The 20949-nt window shown below is 42.8% G+C and overlaps 1 protein-coding gene across 1 annotated transcript in view; it reads right to left on the minus strand.

The window, feature by feature from the left end:
* LOC122941457 (formin-like protein 21b) overlaps positions 1-20949 on the minus strand; it is a 281089-nt gene that overhangs the window by 167412 nt on the left and 92728 nt on the right. Inside the window, exons 3-4 of the mRNA XM_044298723.1 lie at positions 18045-18128; positions 13437-13610 (exon numbers count right to left, since the gene is read on the minus strand). Of these exons, the coding sequence (XP_044154658.1) occupies positions 13437-13610; positions 18045-18128 (258 nt within the window). The remainder of the gene's footprint in view (positions 1-13436; positions 13611-18044; positions 18129-20949) is intronic.

Genomic DNA, 20949 nt, shown 5'->3' on the forward strand with positions numbered 1-20949 from the left:
AGTCTAATTCTGGCACTAAACCCATACCTGTCACCCAGCGCCTAAATACTAGGCCTCAAATTTATATCCCGCTAAATCTGTCCCTAGTGCTGTAGCTGGGCGAGTTATTTAGTGTCCGTTCAAGCACATTTCTTGTTCTGGGTTGAAATACAATTCCCAATTTAGCAATTTCATAATTTAGTGGTTTCTGCTATATCAGAGCTATTTGAAATCTATCCCTAAAAGGGTATATAATATTCAAGGTGCACATTGGGTCATTCAGAATAACTTCACACACACCCGCTACTGTGTATTTCCAAGTCTAATTCTGGCACTAAACCCATACCTGTCACCCAGCGCCTAAATACTAGGCCTCAAATTTATATCCCGCTAAATCTGTCCCTAGTGCTGTAGCTGGGCGAGTTATTTAGTGTCCGTTCAAGCACATTTCTTGTTCTGGGTTGAAATACAATTCCCAATTTAGCAATTTCATAATTTAGTGGTTTCTGCTATATCAGAGCTATTTGAAATCTATCCCTAAAAGGGTATATAATATTCAAGGTGCACATTGGGTCATTCAGAATAACTTCACACACACCCGCTACTGTGTATTTCCAAGTCTAATTCTGGCACTAAACCCATACCTGTCACCCAGCGCCTAAATACTAGGCCTCAAATTTATATCCCGCTAAATCTGTCCTTAGTGCTGTAGCTGGGCGAGTTATTTAGTGTCCGTTCAAGCACATTTCTTGTTCTGGGTTGAAATACAATTCCCAATTTAGCAATTTCATAATTTAGTGGTTTCTGCTATATCAGAGCTATTTGAAATCTATCCCTAAAAGGGTATATAATATTCAAGGTGCACATTGGGTCATTCAGAATAACTTCACACACACCCGCTACTGTGTATTTCCAAGTCTAATTCTGGCACTAAACCCATACCTGTCACCCAGCGCCTAAATACTAGGCCTCAAATTTATATCCCGCTAAATCTGTCCTTAGTGCTGTAGCTGGGCGAGTTATTTAGTGTCCGTTCAAGCACATTTCTTGTTCTGGGTTGAAATACAATTCCCAATTTAGCAATTTCATAATTTAGTGGTTTCTGCTATATCAGAGCTATTTGAAATCTATCCCTAAAAGGGTATATAATATTCAAGGTGCACATTGGGTCATTCAGAATAACTTCACACACACCCGCTACTGTGTATTTCCAAGTCTAATTCTGGCACTAAACCCATACCTGTCACCCAGCGCCTAAATACTAGGCCTCAAATTTATATCCTGCTAAATCTCTCGTTACCGCTGTCCTGTTGTGGCTGGGAAAGTTATTTAGTGTCCGTCAAAGCACATTTTTTGTTCTGGGTTGAAATACAATTCCCAATTTAGCAATTTCATAATTTAGTGGTTTCTGCTATATCAGAGCTATTTGAAATCTATCCCTAAAAGGGTATATAATATTCAAGGTGCACATTGGGTCATTCAGAATAACTTCACACACACACGCTTCTGTGCATTTCCAAGTCTAATTCTGTCACTAAATCCATACCGGTCACCCAGCGCCTAAATACTAGGCCTCAAATTTATATCCCGCTGAATTTGAATACAATACATTGGGCCAAATAATATATTTGTTGTTGTGGTGAACCATAACAATGAGAAAAACATCTAGTAAGGGACGCGGACGTGGACATGGTCGTGGACATGGTCGGACATGGTGGGTGACGTGAAGCCTCATTCTCTGCTATGACATGCAGACTGATTCTCTGCTGTCATGAAGCCAGATTGTCTGTTACGGGACCTCTCTGCTCTGCCTGTGTGCTAGGCCTAAATATATGCCAATGGACTGTTGCAGTGGTGGCTGACGTGAAGCCTCATTCTCTGCTATGACATGCAGACTAATTCTCTGCTGACATGAAGACAGATTCTCTGTTACGGGACCTCCCTCCTCTGCCTGGGTGCTGGGCCTAAATATATGCCAATGGACTGTTGCAGTGGTGGCTGACGTGAAGCCTCATTCTCTGCTATGACATGCAGACTGATTCTCTGCTGACATGAAGCCAGATCGTCTGTTACGGGACCTCTCTGCTCTGCCTGTGTGCTAGGCCTAAATATATGCCAATGGACTGTTGCAGTGGTGGGTGACGTGAAGCCTCATTCTCTGCTATGACATGCAGACTGATTCTCTGCTGTCATGAAGCCAGATTGTCTGTTACGGGACCTCTCTGCTCTGCCTGTGTGCTAGGCCTAAATATATGCCAATGGACTGTTGCAGTGGTGGGTGACGTGAAGCCTCATTCTCTGCTATGACATGCAGACTGATTCTCTGCTGACATGAAGCCAGATTGTCTGTTACGGGACCTCTCTCCTCTGCCTGTGTGCTAGGCCTAAATATATGCCAATGGACTGTTGCAGTGGTGGCTGACGTGAAGCCTCATTCTCTGCTATGACATGCAGACTAATTCTCTGCTGACATGAAGCCAGATTGTCTGTTACGGGACCTCTCTCCTCTGCCTGGGTGCTGGGCCTAAATTTATGACAATGGACTGTTGCAGTGGTGGCTGACGTGAAGCCTGATTCTCTGCTATGACATGCAGACTGATTCTCTGCTGACATGAAGCCAGATCCTCTGTTACGGGACCTCTCTCCTCTGCCTGTGTGTGTGCTGGGCCTAAATATATGCCAATGGACTGTTGCAGTGGTGGCTGACGTGAAGCCTCATTCTCTGCTATGACATGCAGACTGATTCTCTGCTGACATGAAGCCAGATTCTCTGTTACGGGACCTCTCTCCTCTGCCTGTGTGTGTGCTGGGCCTAAATATATGCCAATGGACTGTTGCAGTGGTGGCTGACGTGAAGCCTCATTCTCTGCTATGACATGCAGACTAATTCTCTGCTGACATGAAGACAGATTCTCTGTTACGGGACCTCCCTCCTCTGCCTGGGTGCTGGGCCTAAATATATGCCAATGGACTGTTGCAGTGGTGGCTGACGTGAAGCCTCATTCTCTGCTATGACATGCAGACTAATTCTCTGCTGACATGAAGACAGATTCTCTGTTACGGGACCTCTCTCCTCTGCCTGGGTGCCGGGGCCTAAATATCTGAGAATGGACTGTTCCAGTGGTGGGTGACGGGAAGCCAGATTCTCTGCTATGGAACCTCTCTCCAATTGATTTTGGTTAATTTTTATTTATTTAATTTTTATTTTAATTCATTTCCCTATCCACATTTGTTTGCAGGGGATTTACCTACATGTTGCTGCCTTTTGCAGCCCTCTAGCTCTTTCCTGGGCTGTTTTACAGCCTTTTTAGTGCCGAAAAGTTCGGGTCCCCATTGACTTCAATGGGGTTCGGGTTCGGGACGAAGTTCGGATCGGGTTCGGATCCCGAACCCGAACATTTCCGGGATGTTCGGCCGAACTTCTCGAACCCGAACATCCAGGTGTTCGCTCAACTCTAGTTGTTACCTGTTCCATTTTGATCAATGTGGCCACAATATCTCCCAGCTCCGCCTTTAGGTGATTGAGCAGGTACTGCCACCACACAGGGGTGGAGATAGAATACAGTTACTAAAAAAACGTGAGGCCTTTTGGATTCACAGATTGCACACCCTGGAACCAAAGGGACTCAATCGTGAATATGAAATATGTGCCTTTTTGTAAAATACGAATATAAAACATAAGTCGTTTTGTAAGGATATTTTATATCCAATATATATGTATTTATTTGAATTTTTATCATGTATTTATAACTTTTTAAATTTTTTTCAGATAACCTGAATTTTAAAAAAATCTACTGCAGGTTGTTTATTCAATGTGCACTAACAATTTATTAGGTCTATGTTTCTTTTATTTATGTTTGTGATTTAACATCCTTAGTCCACTGTGTGTGTGTATATATCCACATTTATATTGTTGTTTTCCATGCCTATGTAGTCTGCCGCTTATTGTTTGTATTTTGTCTCCATGACAACCCTGTTGTCACGTGTTATTGGCGTCATCAGTGGCGGACTATTTAAATCATATATTTTTTTATTTTATTTGTGCTTGACAAAGACTCAGTTTGTGAGTCGAAACACGTTGTTTTTTCAGTCCTCTATATGGTGAAATAAAGAAAGATTGAAGATCATACCTTACTGAGAGTGCCGGTCCTTTACTTCATATTGACCCTGGACGCGAGCACCGCGAGGCTAATAATCAGAGTGCCGGCTGTTTCTGTTTCTATTTTCTCTAAAACATTAGGGGCGAGTGCCTGTTGCTGACCTGACCATCTAAAACATTAGGGACGAGGGCCTGCTGCCGAGCTGACCATATAAAACATTATGGGCGAGGGCCTGCTGCTGAGCTGACCATCTAAAACATTAGGGTTGAGGGTCTGCTGCTGAGCTGACCATCTAAAACATTAGGGGTGAGGGTCTGCTGCTGAGCTGACTCTCTAATACATTAGCGGCTAGTGCCTGCTGCTGATCTCACCATCTAAAACATTATGGGCAAGGGCCTGCTGCTGAACCGACTCTCTAAAACATTAGGGGTGAGGGTCTGCTGCTGAGCTGGCTCTCTAATACATTAGCGGCTAGTGCCTGCTGCTGATCTGACCATCTAAAACATTATGGGCAAGGGCCTGCTGCTGAACTGACTCTCTAAAACATTAGGGGCTAGTGACTGCTGCTGAGCTGACCATCGAAAAAATTATGGTTGAGGGCCTGCTGCTGAGCTGACCCTCTAAAACATTAGGAGTGAGGGCAGCCTAATAAGCATGTTGATATGATGGTGGGGGAGGACAGGAAAAGGAAGATTGAACCATATACCCTTTTTTGTGGTGGAAGGGGTGCTTGGGAATACAATGTATTCAATACACCATAAAAGCCACATTTAAAGTGCCTTTATGTTCAGCCACTTTACTCTGGTAGAGTAGAGAAGTCAGGGGCAATCCAGGCCTTGTTCATTTTGATAAGAGTCAACCTGTAAGCATTTTCAGTTGACAGTCTGATTCACTTATCAGTTATTATGCCCCCAGCAGCACTAAATACCCGCTCTGACAAAACGCTGGCAGCAAGGCAGGCCGGCACCTCCAAGGCGTAGAGCGCAAGTTCGTGCCACGTGTCCAGCTTGGACACCCAATAGTTGTAGGGCACTAAGGGATAATTAAGGACATGACACGGCCTGCTATGTACTCCATCAGGGTGGGGTTGCTGGCAGGGTGTCATGAAACTGTCCCAGGCCTTGGAGAGTGTTGCCCTGCCTCTGTTGGAACTGCTGTGTGTTCCCCTCGTCTCCCCTCCTCAGTTGCCCAAGGAACTATGTACTCTGCTGCCAGCGTTGTCAGCTGGAAATTTATGGAGCAATTTTTCCACAAGGACCTGGTATTGCACCATTTTGCTAGTCCTCTCCACTACAGGAATGAGAGATGAGAAGTTCTCTTTGTAGCGGGGGTCATGAAGGGTGAACAACTAGTAATCGGTGTTGGCCAAAATGCGTATAACGCGAAGGTCACGGGAAAGGCAGCATAATATAAAATCAGCCATGTGTGCCAGACTTCCAACAGACAAGACTTTGCTGTCCTCATCAGAAGGATGACTCTCAATCTCCTCATCCTCTTCCTCCTCTTCAGCCCATCCATGCTGATGGAATAAACCTGCTATGGGTACTACCCTCTGTAGCGGAGTCAACCGTCTCCTGCTCCTCCTCATCATTCAATTCACGCTGAGAAGACAAACGAAGGGTGGTCTGACTATCACCCTGTGTACGGTCTTACCCCATTTCCACCTCTTCCACATGCAAAGTGTCCTCCTTCATTGTGAACAGCGAGCATTTCAGTAGACACAGAAGTGGGATGGTTACACTGATAATAGCGGCATCGCCGCTCACCATCTGTGTTGATTCCTCAAAGTTGCATAAAAACTTACAGAGGTCAGACATCCATGCCCACTTGTCGCTTGTGAAGACCGGAAGCTGACTGGAGAGGCAACAACCATGTTGCAGCTGGTATTCCACTACTGCCCTCTGCTGCTCACAAAGCCTGGCCAACATGTGGAACGTGGAGTACCAGCTCATGCTCACATCACACAACAGTCGGTGAGCTTGTAATTGCAGGAGCTGCTGCAGCGTTGCCAGACCAGCGGCAGCTGTAGGTGGCTTTTGGAAATGGGCACACATGTGGTGCACCTTCACCAGTAGCTCAGGCAAATTGGGGTAGGTTTTGAGAAACCACTAAACCACTAAGTTGAACACGTGGGCTAGGCATAGTATGTGTGTGAGCTTGCCGAGCTCCAAAGCCGCCACCAAGTTACAGCCATTATCAGACACAACCATGCCTGGTTTTAGGTTGAGTGGTGAGAGCCACAGCTCAGTCTGGTCCCTTAAACCCTGCACAGCTCTGCAGCGGTGTGCTGTTTGTCACCTAAGCAAATTAGTTTCAGCTCGTTCCATTTCCTGCCAATATTCTACAACTTCGCACAGCTATTGAAGAAGAGTGGACCAATATTCCACAGGCCACAATCAACAACCTGATCAACTCTATGCAACGGAGATGGGCACTGCGTGAGGCAAATGGTGGCTACACCAGATACTGACTGGTTTTCTGCCCCCCCCCCCCCCTCCCCGTAAGGCAAAACTGTGCACATTTCTGAGTGGACTTTTATTATGGGCAGTCTAAGGCACACCTCTGCAATATTCATGCTGTCTAATCTGCACCTGTTTATGCCACACCTATGAGATGGGATAGATTATCTCGGCAAAGGAGAAGTGCTCACTAACACAGATTTAGACAGATTTGTGAACAATATTTGAGAGTAATGGGTCTTTTGTGTATGTAGAAAATGTTTCAGATCTTTGAGTTCTGCTCATGCAAAATGGGAGCAATGCTGAAAGTGTTGCGTTTATATTTTTGTTCAGTGTATATACAGAAGATGCCCAGGTTATACCAGCATGGTCTACAGTATATCACTATATACAGGAAGATGTATAACTGATACCAGCTGTACATTTATAATTACATACAGTAGATGCCCAGCTTATAGCCTAATATTGCATATCACTATATACAAGAAGATATATACCTCATTCTAGCTGTACCTATATAATTATTAGAGATGAGCGAATCGAAGCTGACAAAGTGGAATTTGATCTGAATTTCAGGAATTATTTGATTTGCACCGAATCCGAATTTCCTCACGCTTCGTGTAACGAAATGTATTTTTTCCTAAAATGGCTGCTGCACATATTAGGACATGGAGCAAGGAACTCTGGGAACGAGAGATCACCTACAATGCCATGCATGCAGCTAATCAGCAGCCAGCCAGCCCTGTGATATCATAGCCCTATAAATAGCCTCAGCCATCTTACATTCAGCCATTTTCCAGTGAACTTAGTGCAGGGAGAGACGTTAGCAGGCGTTAGGGATAGTGCTAGGAAAGCCTTAAAGGGAACCTATCATGTGGATATTTGATTATAATCTAACTAATTATATACAATCATTAACTACTAAAAAGTACCTTAGATGTAGTCACTTACTGGTGTGACAGATGGTTACCTCATAATATACACACAAAGATGCTGCATGCCGCATGCTAATGAGCTGATTGGAGTCCAGCGTGATGTCATTGAGTCCAGCGTATATTTAATTAACAGCTATAGCCACTTCCCTGCCTACCTGCTGCTGATTCATATGGAAAATAACTGTCACTCAGCAGTAGGTGGGCGGGGAGAGTCATACAAAATGTTGGCAGATTGACTGGGTCAATTAAAGAAAGTGACCCAGCATTGTGCTAAGCGAATCAGTCACTTATTTATGTTGTCCTTAGTTAGGACACCATAAAACTGGTGACAGGTTCCCTTTAAAAACATATTTTTTGCTCAATAGAAGTTCAGGGAAAGAGCATTAGAAGTGTAGGGAAAGGACAAGGAGTAATTATTCCACAGTATTGAAGCAGAACAGGGTTCAATAGGGGTGTTTATAGCCTGGGTAATAGGAACAATCCTATTACACCTTGCTGCACTGACTGCGGATCCAAATTGCCATTATACTGCTACTCATTTTGCCATTATACCTCTGTAATTCCAGCAAACCGTTCTTGTTATTGGGGTCTTATTAGCCCTTGTGCGGTGCAGTTATATATATGTTCTAAAGCCTTTTTGTGTCATGTGTTAGTGGGGGGAAAAAAAGGGGCTTATTAGCCGTTGTGTGTTGAAGTGAGAAAATTATAACCCAATTTAGCATGTATTAGTGGCAATAAAAAGTATTATTTGCCGTTCACGGCAGCAGTTATATGTTCTAAAGCCTCTTTTTGGCATGTATTAGTGGGGAAAAAGAAAAAGCGCTCATTAGCCATTGTGTGGTGAAGAGAGAAAATTACAGCCCTTTTTGGCATGTATTAGTGGGAAAAAATGAAAAAGGGCTTATTAGCCGTTGTGTTGTAAAGAAGGAAAATTACAGCCCTTTTTGGCGTGTATTAGTGGCAAGAAAAAGTATTATTTGCCATTCACAGCCGCAGTTATATGTTCTAAAGCCTTTTTTTTTTGTCGCTTATTGGGGGATGGGCTTATTAGCTGTTGTGTGGTGAAGTGGGAAAATGACAGCCCAGTGTATTAGTGGCAAAACAAAAAAAATATTTTTTGCCGTTCACGGATATGTTCTAAAGCCTCTTTTTGGCGTGTATTAGTGGGAAAAAAGGGCTTATTAGCCATTGTGTGGTGAAGTGAGAAAATTAAAGCCCTTTTTGGCATGTATTAGTGGCAAAACAAAAAATCGAGCCGTTCTGTGGTGAAGTGGGGAAAATTAAAAAGGGCTTATTAGCAATTTTGTGGTGAAGTGAGAAAATTACAACACTTTTTGGCATGTAAGTGGCAAAAAAAAATATTATTTGCCGTTCAGCGCAGATGTTCCTTTGTACTACAGCCATTTACGGGATGTATTAATAGGATAGATACGTACGTCCTATTAGCCGTTCTGCAGTGAATTGTGATTGTTATATTTATTTTTTTGGGATGCATTAATAGGAAAAAGAATATGTATTATTAGCCGGTCTGCAGTGAACAGACATTGTTATACAGCCATTGTTGCGGTGTATTAATAGGAAAAATAAGTGCGTGTTATTAGCCGTTCTGTGGTGAATATACAGTACATTGTCATACAGACATTGTTGCGCTGTGTTTAGCAAAGTTAAGTATGTGTTATTAGCCGTTTTGCAGTGAATTCAGTGGTGAATTTTTTTTGTGATACAGTCTTTTTGGGGAAAATTGATCGGTGAATGTAGACTCTTTTCTAGGGACTGAGTAATTTGGTAGATTAGCCATTCAGTTGTAAACATTTTAGTGAAACAGCCTTTTTGGGGAAAATTGATGGGTGATTGTAGAGTATCTTCAGTAGGGACTAACAATTCGTCGATTAGCCATTGAGTGGTGAAATTTGTTTCTGATACAGCCTTTTTGGGGAAAATTGGTCGGTGAATGTAGACTTTCTTCTGTAGGGATTGAGTAATTGCGTCAATTAGCCATTCAGTGGTGAAACTGGTTAGTAGCTGTAACTACGGTCAAGGAGAATATATGTCCTTTATGGTATACAATATGGAACAAAGTGCGGTATGCAATAAAATATATGTAACCGACACATACAGGTCCATTGAGTTATCACATCTGAATGTATGCGTTATCAACCAGCATATAAAACAATACAATAAATCACATATAGCAAATGTAAGGTAAGGTAAGACCACTAGAATTGAAAATGCAGACAGACCGACATAGGGTCAAATATCAAGAGCCAAACCTACATAGCCAGCTGGTGCAGTGGACCTGGAAACATAACAAGCGCCCAACGCGTATCGCCGGAGCAATCCGGCTTCCCCTGAGGTTGATAACGCATACATTCAGATGTGATAACTCAGTGGACCTGTATGTGTCGGTTACATATATTTTATTTTATTGCATACCGCACTTTGTTCCATATTGTATTCAATTTTTTAATGCGTGTGTGTTGTTGTGTCTAAATAAACTTTATATATATTTTTGTATCCCTTTATGGTTGGATGTGCATTTATGGGGTGGCTCTTTTGACTCTCTCTTGGGTCAGATTATTTGTCATATGTAATTATTCCACCCTTTGCACTCCTGTCAGTATTTGGTGTGCCCCCTGTCTCTTTAAACATATGTCCTTTATGGCTCACTGGGTATATGTGGTTCCTGCCCAGCCACACCAGCAACTTGGCCAGGTGACTCTGCTTCCGCCTCCATGTTCTCATGCCGTTGATCCTGTGATAATGTCCGCCTCTGCCTCCTCATCCTCCACCGTACCACATGTGCAGGCAATGGCGGTGTCACTCTGTTCTACACTTCGTTTGCCTGGGAGAACAGTGTCACACAGGGTAGGAACTGCTCCGTGTCCTTCATCAAGAAATCAAATCCTGGCTTTCTCTGCGACAACTCAAAATCAGAACCATAGTAACCGACAACGGGTAGAACATGGTGTCGGCGCTGCATCAAGGAGGTCTGAGCCATGCGCCCTGCATGGCGCACGTGTTCAATCTGGTTGTAAAGCGGTTCTTGAAGTCTTCCACCTTTCTGCAAGACATCCTAAAAATGGCCAGGAAACTTTGCATGCACTTCAGCCACTCGTACACCACAAAGTACACCCATCCTTGAGCTGCAGCGGCAGAACGGCATCCCCCAACATAGGCTGATATGCGATGTTTCCACCCGTTGGAATTACCTGCAGGAAGGAGGAAGAGCATTGCCGGCTCCACGTTACAACTACCCTGTGTAACTTTGATGTTAGCCAGTGGCAGCTCAGGCATGATACCTGACGTTTGCTCGTGCCCTTTGAGGAGGCTACTTTATTTGTCATTCGCCAGTACTACGGGTTGAACAACGTCATTCCACGGATGGTAAATCTGGCTTGTCAGGGGACTGGAGACGTGGCGCCTACATCTCATGGCCGCATGAGCCCTGCGGGGCTTAACTGGAGGAGGAGGAGGACAAGCAATGTGTAGCGAAATGAGTGGTTTTTATACTCAAGTGACAGGAGAGGAGGAGTAGGAGCAGCCGGAGGAGCAAGAGGGAGATGAGGAAGACGAGGCAGATGACCCAGGCACACTGTGGCAGTATGCAGTGTAGATGGAGGCAGGGAGTCCCTCCGAGTCACTTGCGCAAATGGTCTGATGCATGCTCGCTTGCGTAGTGACAGCCGAATTGTCAACATTCGCCAGAGGGTTGACTACTGGCTCTCCACCATGTTAGACCCTCGCTACTGGTCCAAAATGGGGGTGTTTTTTACACTCGCTAAGAGGGAGAACAAACTGAACTACTATAGAGACATCCTATGTAGTCAGTTGGCCGCTGCCTATCTGCACCATCGTCCATCCTCTTGCAGGTCTGACTGGGAGGGAGGGGCCCTCTGCACTCATGTTCTACTGCCATGGCTGCTGAGGGGATGTGGCAGGAGCAGTACCAGCTCCATCAGCAGCAGCCTGAGTCTAAAGTCAATGATGAGCAACTTTCTTCACCCGCATAGTGAAGAAACTACTCACCAGCAGCTAGACAAAGAGCAGAACCAGCAGGTGGTGGCATACTTGAAGTGCACCCTGACACCCATCATCAAAGATCCGCTGGACTACTGGGCAGCCAAACTGGATTTGTGGCCACAACTGGCCGAATTTGCCCCGGAAAAGCTGTCTTTCTTGGCCAGTAGTGTGGCATCAGAGCGAGTGTTTAGTGCGGCAGGGGCCATAGTTAACCCAATGAGAACTCGCTGGTCAGTGAAGAGACTGACCTTTGTCAAGATGAATCAGGCGTGGATCAGTCCGGATTTCCACCTACCAAAGCCTGATGCATCAGATTAGATCATCCATGCCGCCTCACCCAAACCTTGACAAAAGAGACCGGTTTCTTCTGGCTACCCTGCCTTAGCTACTATTCTGATGCTGCCACCCGCCTGATGCCACACATCTGATGCCAAGTGCTCCTTCATACACCAACAATCGTCAGCGAGTACTGTTATTGCCACCCACCTCCCCATCTCTCTGTGCTCTCCTCATTCTACTGCTGCTGCCACCTCCACACTATGTCAACTTGCCACTCTGTGGCCTCCTCATGCTGCTGCTTCCACCTCCATACTATTTCACCTTGCGACTCTGTGGCCTTATCATGCTGCTGCTGCTGCTACCTCAACACCATGTCACCTTGCCACTTTGTGGCATCCTCATGGTGCTGCTGCCACCTCATCACTATGTTACTGGGCCACTCTGTGGCCTCCTCATGCTGCTGCTGCCACTTCACCACTATATCACTGGGCCACTCTGTGGTCTCCTCATGCTGCTTCCACCTCACCACTATGTCATTGGGCCACTCTGTGGACTTTTCAAGCTGTTCTCCCCACCCTCCCCACTCCATGACTCCACTCCATGACTGGGCCACTATTTTGCCTTTTTGGCCTTGATGACATCACCATTTTTTTTATTCTTCTTCTGATCTGTCAGAAGGAAGAAAAAACGAGAAGCAGGAGTGGGTACAAAACCCAGAAGACATGCAAATATTCCATTCATGTGTCATCTTTGTTTTGGATCCACTCCTGTTTTTCTGGCATTAGCAATAATGATGGATTACTGACCAAATGCTGACCAAGTGAAGGAGGATGCTCAACAGACAGGATCTGATTTTTGGGGATTATTGTTCTGATGGATCAGAGGAAGGGCAAAATAATCATTGACATCAACACAAACTTACTGCTGACACCCACTCCACTCTGTCGGGGGGCTCTACTTGTATAAGCATTTAATAGAACAGGTTCTGTAGACATCTATGTGGAATCAGCTGGTGACAGTGTAAAATGAGTGCGCTTCTTCTTGACGCTAACATCGACCTGTAAGGCTGAGTTCATACTTATTTGTCAGTTTTGGCCCCGTAACTGCCCAAATAAGTGAAGTTTGCATTGATTCTAAGAGCGACGCCTGTCATCTGCGTGTCATACTGACTCACAGTATTGTTTCCCTACCACAGCAGACACCCTATTCATGTTACTGCAAGACACAGTGTTCTACACCAATATACAGGCTCTCTGCAGGCAGGAAATAGCTGTTAAATCGTTTCGGAAAATTCAGCGAACTGGCTGAATCAAATTTTCGAAAAATTTGATCATCTCTAATAATTATATACAGAAGATGCCCAGGTTATACTATTATGGTCCGTATCACTATATACAAGAAAATTAATAACTTATACTAGCTGTACATATATAATTATATACAGTAGATACCCAGCTTATAGCATAATGGTCCATATCACAATATACAAGTAGATGTATAACTTATACCAGCTGTACATATATAATTATATACAGAAGTTGCCCAGGTTATACCAGCATGGTCCATACAGTATTACTATATACAAGAGGATGTATAAATTATACCAGCTGTACATATATAATTTTATAGAAGAGATACCCAGGTTATACCAGTATGGCACTTACACTCTGCTTATCCTCCATACAAGCTGCCTCTAGCTCATAGTTTTGATGTCCATGAAAGGAGATGACAAACCTCAGGCCATCATTATCCTCACAAGACTTTACTTGTTCAAACGGGAATTGTTTCTTCAGTGTTCCCTTCTCTATGTTGAAAATCATCTGTGTAAAGAAATCAATCTGAAAAGAAAAGAGAATGCTTACAATTAATGTAAACCACAAATGTCATCCTCCTGCATCACTGTGTGGATTATGCCCGATAAACCTTTTCAAGAAACATCAGAAATTTTCATTGTTTACTTGTTTGGATAAAATTCTCACCTTCTTGAGTGCAGTTCACTAAATGGTGATTTCAAAACGCATTTTATGCACTTGATGCACTATTTAAATATTTGCATGGACTTTTGAACTTGCCATGGATTTTTCTGCAGCAATTTTACCATGTGTGAACATCACCCCATGGTAGAGCTATTGAAGCTTTCCCTTGTAAGAGCTGTAAAGCTGTTTGAGGATTATATAGTTACATTTGTATTCAGTGGAAGTAAACATAGTAAGGGCTTGTTCACATGACCGTATGGCTTTTTCGGTGTTTTGCGGGCTGTTTTTAACGGATCATTTTTTTTTTTTGTTTTTTTTTGCAGTAGTGTTTCCGGTTCCATTCTGCTTTTTTTGTTCTTTTTTTTCCCTATGGCATATACAGTAATTACATTACTGGGCTAGGTATAACATTTTCAATAGATGGTTCATGCAAAAATGAAACGGATATTGAAGACATACAGAGTACATTCCGTGTGTGTTCCGTTTTTTTTTTTTTGCGGACCCATTCACTTGAATGGAACCATGGAACGTGATTTGCGGGCAATAATAGGACATGTTCTATCTTTGAACGGAACGGAAAAATGGAAATACAAAAATGGAATGCATACAGATTACATGCCGTTTTTTGGGTGGAACCATTGAAATGAATGGTTCCGTATACGGACTGTATACAGAACAAAAAAAAGGCCTGTATACGGAACGCAAAAAACATTTGTGCAAATGAGCCCTAAGTGCCAAGCAAGTAGATATCTTTAAAGCATGTTGTAGAGCAGGAGAATCTGAAAAGATCGTTTTATATATATATATATATATATATATATATAATATATATATATATATATATATATATATATATATACACACACAGTACAGACCAAAAGTTTGGACACACCTTCTCATTCAAAGAGTTTTCTTTATTTTCATGTCTATGAAAATTGTAGATTCACACTGAAGGCATCAAAACTATGAATTAACACATGTGGAATTATATACATAATAAAAAAGTGTGAAACAACTGAAAATATGTAATATTCTAGGTTCTTCAAAGTAGCCACCTTTTGCTTTGATTACTGCTTTGCACACTCTTGGCATTCTCTTGATGAGCTTCAAGAGGTAGTCACCTGAAATGGTCTTCCAACAGTCTTGAAGGAGTTCCCAGAGATGCTTAGCACTTGTTGGCCCTTTTGCCTTCACTCTGCAGTCCAGCTCACCCGAAACCATCTCGATTGGGTTCAGGTTGACTTTGGAGGCCAGGTCATCTGGCGCAGCACCCCATCTCTCTCCTTCATGGTGAAATAGCCCTTACACAGCCTGGAGGTGTGTTTGGGGTCATTGTCCTGTTGAAAAATAAATGATGGTCCAACTAGACGCAAACCGGATGGAATAGCATTCCGCTGCAAGATGCTGTGGTAGCCATGCTGGTTCAGTATGCCTTCAATTTTGAATAAATCCCCAACGGTGTTCACCAGCAAAGCACCCCCACACTATCACACCTCCTCCTCCATGCTTCACGGTGGGAACCAGGCATGTAGAGTCCATCCGTTCACCTTTTCTGCGTCGCACAAAGACACGGTGGTTGGAACCAAAGATCTCAAATTTGGACTCATCAGACCAAAGCACAGATTTCCACTGGTCTAATGTCCATTCCTTGTGTTCTTTAGCCCAAACAAGTCTCTTCTGCTTGTTGCCTGTCCTTAGCAGTGGTTTCCTAGCAGATATTCTACCATGAAGGCCTGATTCAAACAGTCTCCTCTTAACAGTTGTTCTAGAGATGTGTCTGCTGCTAGAACTCTGTGTGGCATTGACCTGGTCTCTAATCTGTGCTGCTGTTAACCTGCGATTTCTGAGGCTGGTGACTCGGATGAACTTATCCTCCGCAGCAGAGGTGACTCTTGGTCTTCCTTTCCTGGGGTGGTCCGCATGTGAGCCAGTTTATTTGTAGCGCTTGATGGTTTTTGTGACTGCACTTGGGGACACTTTCAAAGTTTTCCCAATTTTTCAGACTGACTGACCTTAATTTCTTAAAGTAATGATGGCCACTCGTTTTTCTTTACTTAGCTGCTTTTTTCTTGCCATAATACAAATTCTAACAGTCTATTCAGTAGGACTATCAGCTGTTAGTCACTGATACGACCGCCTCCTTGACTTCAAAGCCCAGAATGAGCTGGAATGTAAATGAATAAAAAAATGCAAGTTTTACTGAATCTTTTCCCGCAAAACTATATATCAATTCACTCAGCTCTTCCTACTTTGTAACATGCTGCCTGCAAATTGTACTGCAATTTCGTGATGACAGGTTCCCTTTAAAACCATAATTAAAGCATTAGAAGAAAACTGAATAACTATCATTATACAATGTAACAATTATGTGCTGAAACTGCAATAGTCCTTTAACCCTTAGGATAGGATTTTTATTTATTTTTTGCTTTTTAATTTTTTCTTCCCTGTCTTCCTGGAGCCATAACTTTTTTAGTTTTCCATTCAAATATCCATATGATAAGGGCTTGTTTTTTTTGCCAGACAAGTTGTAATTTCTAATGCCATCATTTAATATGATATACAATTTAGAGGGAAGTGGGAAAAAAAACTCCAAATGGGGTGGAACGTGGAAAGAAAATTCAATTCCTCCACAGTTTTGCAGGTTTTGTCCCTACGGCATTACCTATGTGGCAAAACTGACCTGTGCCCTTCATTCTCTGGGCCTGTACGATTACAACGATACCACATATGTATAGGTTTTATGTTTAAATACTTTTTTTATAGTTACTCTATGTTTACTGAGCTGTTTGTGGGCTAATTTTTTTGTGGGATGATGTGTAGTTTTTGTTAATACCATTCTGGAGTGTGTGTCTTTTTGGGGTATTTTGATACTTTTTGATACTTTTTTCCGTTATGCCATTCACCGAAAAACATTTTTATAGTTTAATAGTATGGGTGTTTTTGGACTCCGTGATGCCCATGATGTTTATATTTTTTATCATTTATGTATTATTATTCTTATTTTTTTATTTATTATAAGGAAAAGGGGGGAGGTGATTTAAATTTTTAGATTTTTAAAATATTTACTTTTTTTATTTTTTGTAGCTCCTCTCAGAGGCTACAATGTCCACTACTTTGTTTTTTAGAGAATATTACTATACTCCCATACGGAGTATAGTAATTCTCTAATCGCTGACCTTCTATGTTGGCCTGACACCTGCTGGTCAACATAGGAACTGCAACTCTAATATGCTGGGTCCCTTCAGAGAGCCAGTCTTAACGCGGAAGTGCATACTTCCAGGTTTTTCACCCTTTAGATGCTGTGATCACACTTGAGCACAGGATCTAAAGACTGTAATGATCGCAATCAGCATTTTTGCCGATTGCGGACATTAACCACGGGCCTCTGCTGTTTGAAATAGCAGAGAACTGTCAGCAATGCGCCTGCTGCACGCACAAGCAGGCTCAATGGTTAAAGACCCCACCAACTGCTTATTTTTTTCTTTGGGGTCTATTTACACATCTGCAAAATGGGTCCACATCCGCAATTATTTTCAATGGGGCCGCAAAAGATGCACTTCCGTTCCGCGGCCCCTCAAAAAAATAGAACATGTCTTATTCTTGTCCACAGCCATGGACAATAAAAAGGTATTTCTATCTAAGTGCTGTCAATGTGTGGAATGCACATGACTGGTGTCCGTGTTTTGCGGATCCGCAATTTGCGGACTGCAAAACAGTTACGGATGTGTGAATGGACGCTTACTCTGAAGAGGTATATATATATATAATTATGCACTAATTCATTTCCTAATATAACTTTGTAGCAGTCGGGGTTCTGTTTTCAGCTCAAATTCTCTATCACAGACAAAGTGTTGCATGATAACATTCTAGCTGCCTGCAGGCACCATTAGGGGAGCTAAGGTACCTTCTGTGTTATTATTGAGTTGAATTCATAAACACTACACAGTAGCCTCCTAACTCTCCCTAGTAGTTGTGGCTAGTGGCCCTATTGGCTTTGTATAAAAAAACATAGGGTTGAGCACTCCTGATGCGCTGTTTGATCATATAGAAAACTGTGAATTATTGGAATGAGTACTGCATTGCTGTACAGTTATCCATTTACATTAAAAGAACAGTAAAAACCATTCTGGCAACACCTCCAGGAAAGAGGAAAAGAAAACTCTTCTCAGACGGGAATTGGGAGGTTTGGCTTTTCTATAATTTACTGGATTTTAATATTTAATCCCATCCCAACTGTGGAGAGTGCTGTCCTCTATTGCAAGTTTAAGCTGCAGCAGTAAAAGTTTAATAGGTTACCTGTAAAATGCGTTTTTGCCACCGATACCGGAATTTGTAGACATTGAAGTTGTACTGTTGGTTGGGAGGAAGAATTGCCGTCTCCTGAAAGAAAACAACAGATAGTTTTACCATGCTGCAAGCAAGCAAAGTCATCACCAGCGAACCCCACCGGGCTAATGAATACTTCATGAATGAAACCTCAGACTGAACGTGCCTGACACTGCAAGACATTATCCCCATCTATAAGACTTCTGAAATGAGCTGCGAGGAGCAGGATACCTGTGAGGTGAAACTGGAGACACATCAGACCTTGAATTACCAACAGCACAGCAACCGCCCACCGTTTGAAAATATCGGATATATATATACAGTTGCAATAAAAAGTATGTGAACCCTTTGGAATGATATGGATTTCTGCACAAATTGGTCATAAAATGTGATCTGATCTTCATCTAAGTCACAATAGACAATCACAGTCTGCTTAAACTGATAACACACAAAGAATAAAATGTTACCATGTTTTTATTGAACACACCATGTAAACATTCACAGTGCAGGTAGAAAAAGTATGTGAACCCCTAGACTAATGACATTTCCAAGAGCTAATTGGAGTGAGGTGTCAGCCAACTGGAGTCCAATCAATATGGTGAGATTGGAGGTGTTGGTTACAGCTGCCCTGCCCTATAAAAAGCACACACCAGTTCTGGGTTTGCTTTTCACAAGAAGCATTGCCTGATGTGAATAATGCCTTGCACAAAAGAGCTCTGAGAAGACCTACGATGAAGAGATGTTGACTTGCATAAAGCTGGAAAGGATTATAAAAGTATCTCCAAAAGCCTTGCTGTTCATCAGTCCACGGTAAGACAAATTGTCTATAAATGGAGAAAGTTCAGCACTGCTGCTAGTCTCCCTAGGAGTGGCCATCCTGTAAAGATGACTGTAAGAGCACAGAACAGACTGCTCAATGAGGTGAAGAAGAATCCTAGAGTGTCAGCTAAAAACTTAAAAAAGTCACTGGCATATGCTAACATCCCTGTTAGAGAATCTACAATACGTAAAACACTAAAAAAGAATGGATTTCATGGAAGGATACCACAGAGGAAGCCACTGCTGTCCAAAAAAAACAATTTCTGCACGTTTACAGTTTGCACAAGAGCACCTGGATGTTCCACAGCAGTACTGGCAAAATATTCTGTGGACAGATGAAACCAAAGTTGAGTTGTTTGGAAGAAACACACAACACTATGTATGGAGAAAAAGAGGCACAGCACACCAACATCAAAACCTCATCCCAACTGTGAAGTATGGTGGTGGGGGCATCATGGTTTGGGGCTGCTTTGCTGTGTCAGGGCCTGGATGGATTGCTATCATCGAAGGAAAAATGAATTCCCAAGTTTATCAAGACATTTTGCAGGAGAACTTATGGCCATCTGTCCACCAACTGAAGCTCAACAGAAGATGGGTGTTGCAACAGGACAACGACCCAAAGCATAGAAGTAAATCAACAACAGAATGGCTTAAACAGAAGAAAATACGCCTTCTGGAGTGGCCCAGTCAGAGTCTAGACCTCAACCCGATTGAGATGCTGTGGCATGACCTCAAGAAAGGGATTCACACCAGACGTCCCAAGAATATTGCTAAAATGAATCATAAATAGGGAGCTTGTCCTACCAGACTTTCAGAGTTAGTTTGAAAACGATACTACAGTTGACAGACTCCTTTTTACAAAAGAGTAATAGGGAAATGTTTTTGAAAAATAAAAATAAAAAAGTTAAAAAAAAAAGTTCCATGAAGGGGTCTTTCAGGTTTTTATTACTGATGGTCCATCCTCAGGATGGGCTATCAATATCTGATTGGGAGGCATCCAACACCCGGCATTCAGCAGTTTTTATACTTTGATGCTGGAAGTCATTATTTGGTAACTGCAGCACTATTCCCATTCACTTCAAAGCGAGCATTGTTGCTAGTGTTAGGCAAGCATGCTCGGCCGAACACTAGTTCGGCTCGAGCATCACAATGCTTGGCACATTGCGGTGTAAGGCTGAGGCTCGAGTCTCCTCCCCGCATGTTTGTTGGATGCTACGCAGCCAATAAATGTGCAGGTAAGTGCTGCCATTCACTGTAATGCCGTAGCCATGTTGGCTGCTGGCATTACAGTGACTAGCTGGCCAGAACGAGTCATCGGGTACTGTATAACACCTGATGACACGTGTTCGGCTCAGTATTAGTCAGGGAGAGCTGTAGAGCAGAAGGGAGAGATAGTGTAGGGATTGAAATAGCAATATTTTAGTTTTTATACTTGTCATAGACCCAAAAGTCCTTTTAAGGACTATAGTTGTATCTGGCAGAAATATATATATTTAGCGCTAAATAGCTTGCAATTGTTTGGCCACTGCAGACAGCGACATTATCTGCGCCACATCTCCTGTCTAACATGTACGCAGCCTAAAAATATCTGTGACATCCAGTGTACTTTTTCCGTAGACGGTGTCTGCTGCGGACAGTTACATTACATGCGCTACATCTTCTGTATAACGTTTGCGTATCCAAAATATCAGTGACATTCAGTCTAATTATTTTGCTGCTGGTGGCAGCGACATTACCTGCGCTACATCTATTGTATAACGTTTGCCCATCTGAAATATCAGTGACATTAATTCAGTGTTATTTTTTATTAGGCGGTGGTGACAGCAACATTTCTTGCACTATACCTCTTGTTGAACGTGTGCACATCCTAAATATCAGTGACAATCATTCAGTGTCATTTTTTATTAGCTGCTGGTGACAGCGACATTAATTGCGCTATACCTCCTGTTTAACGCGTGTGCATCCTAAATATCAGTGACATTCATTCAGTGTAGTTTTTTTATTAGGCGGTGGTGACAGCGACATTACTTGCGCTATACCTCCTGTTTAACGTGTG

The sequence above is a fragment of the Bufo gargarizans genome, chromosome 6 (assembly GCF_014858855.1).
Source record: "Bufo gargarizans isolate SCDJY-AF-19 chromosome 6, ASM1485885v1, whole genome shotgun sequence".
NCBI classification, from domain to species: Eukaryota; Metazoa; Chordata; class Amphibia; order Anura; family Bufonidae; genus Bufo; species Bufo gargarizans.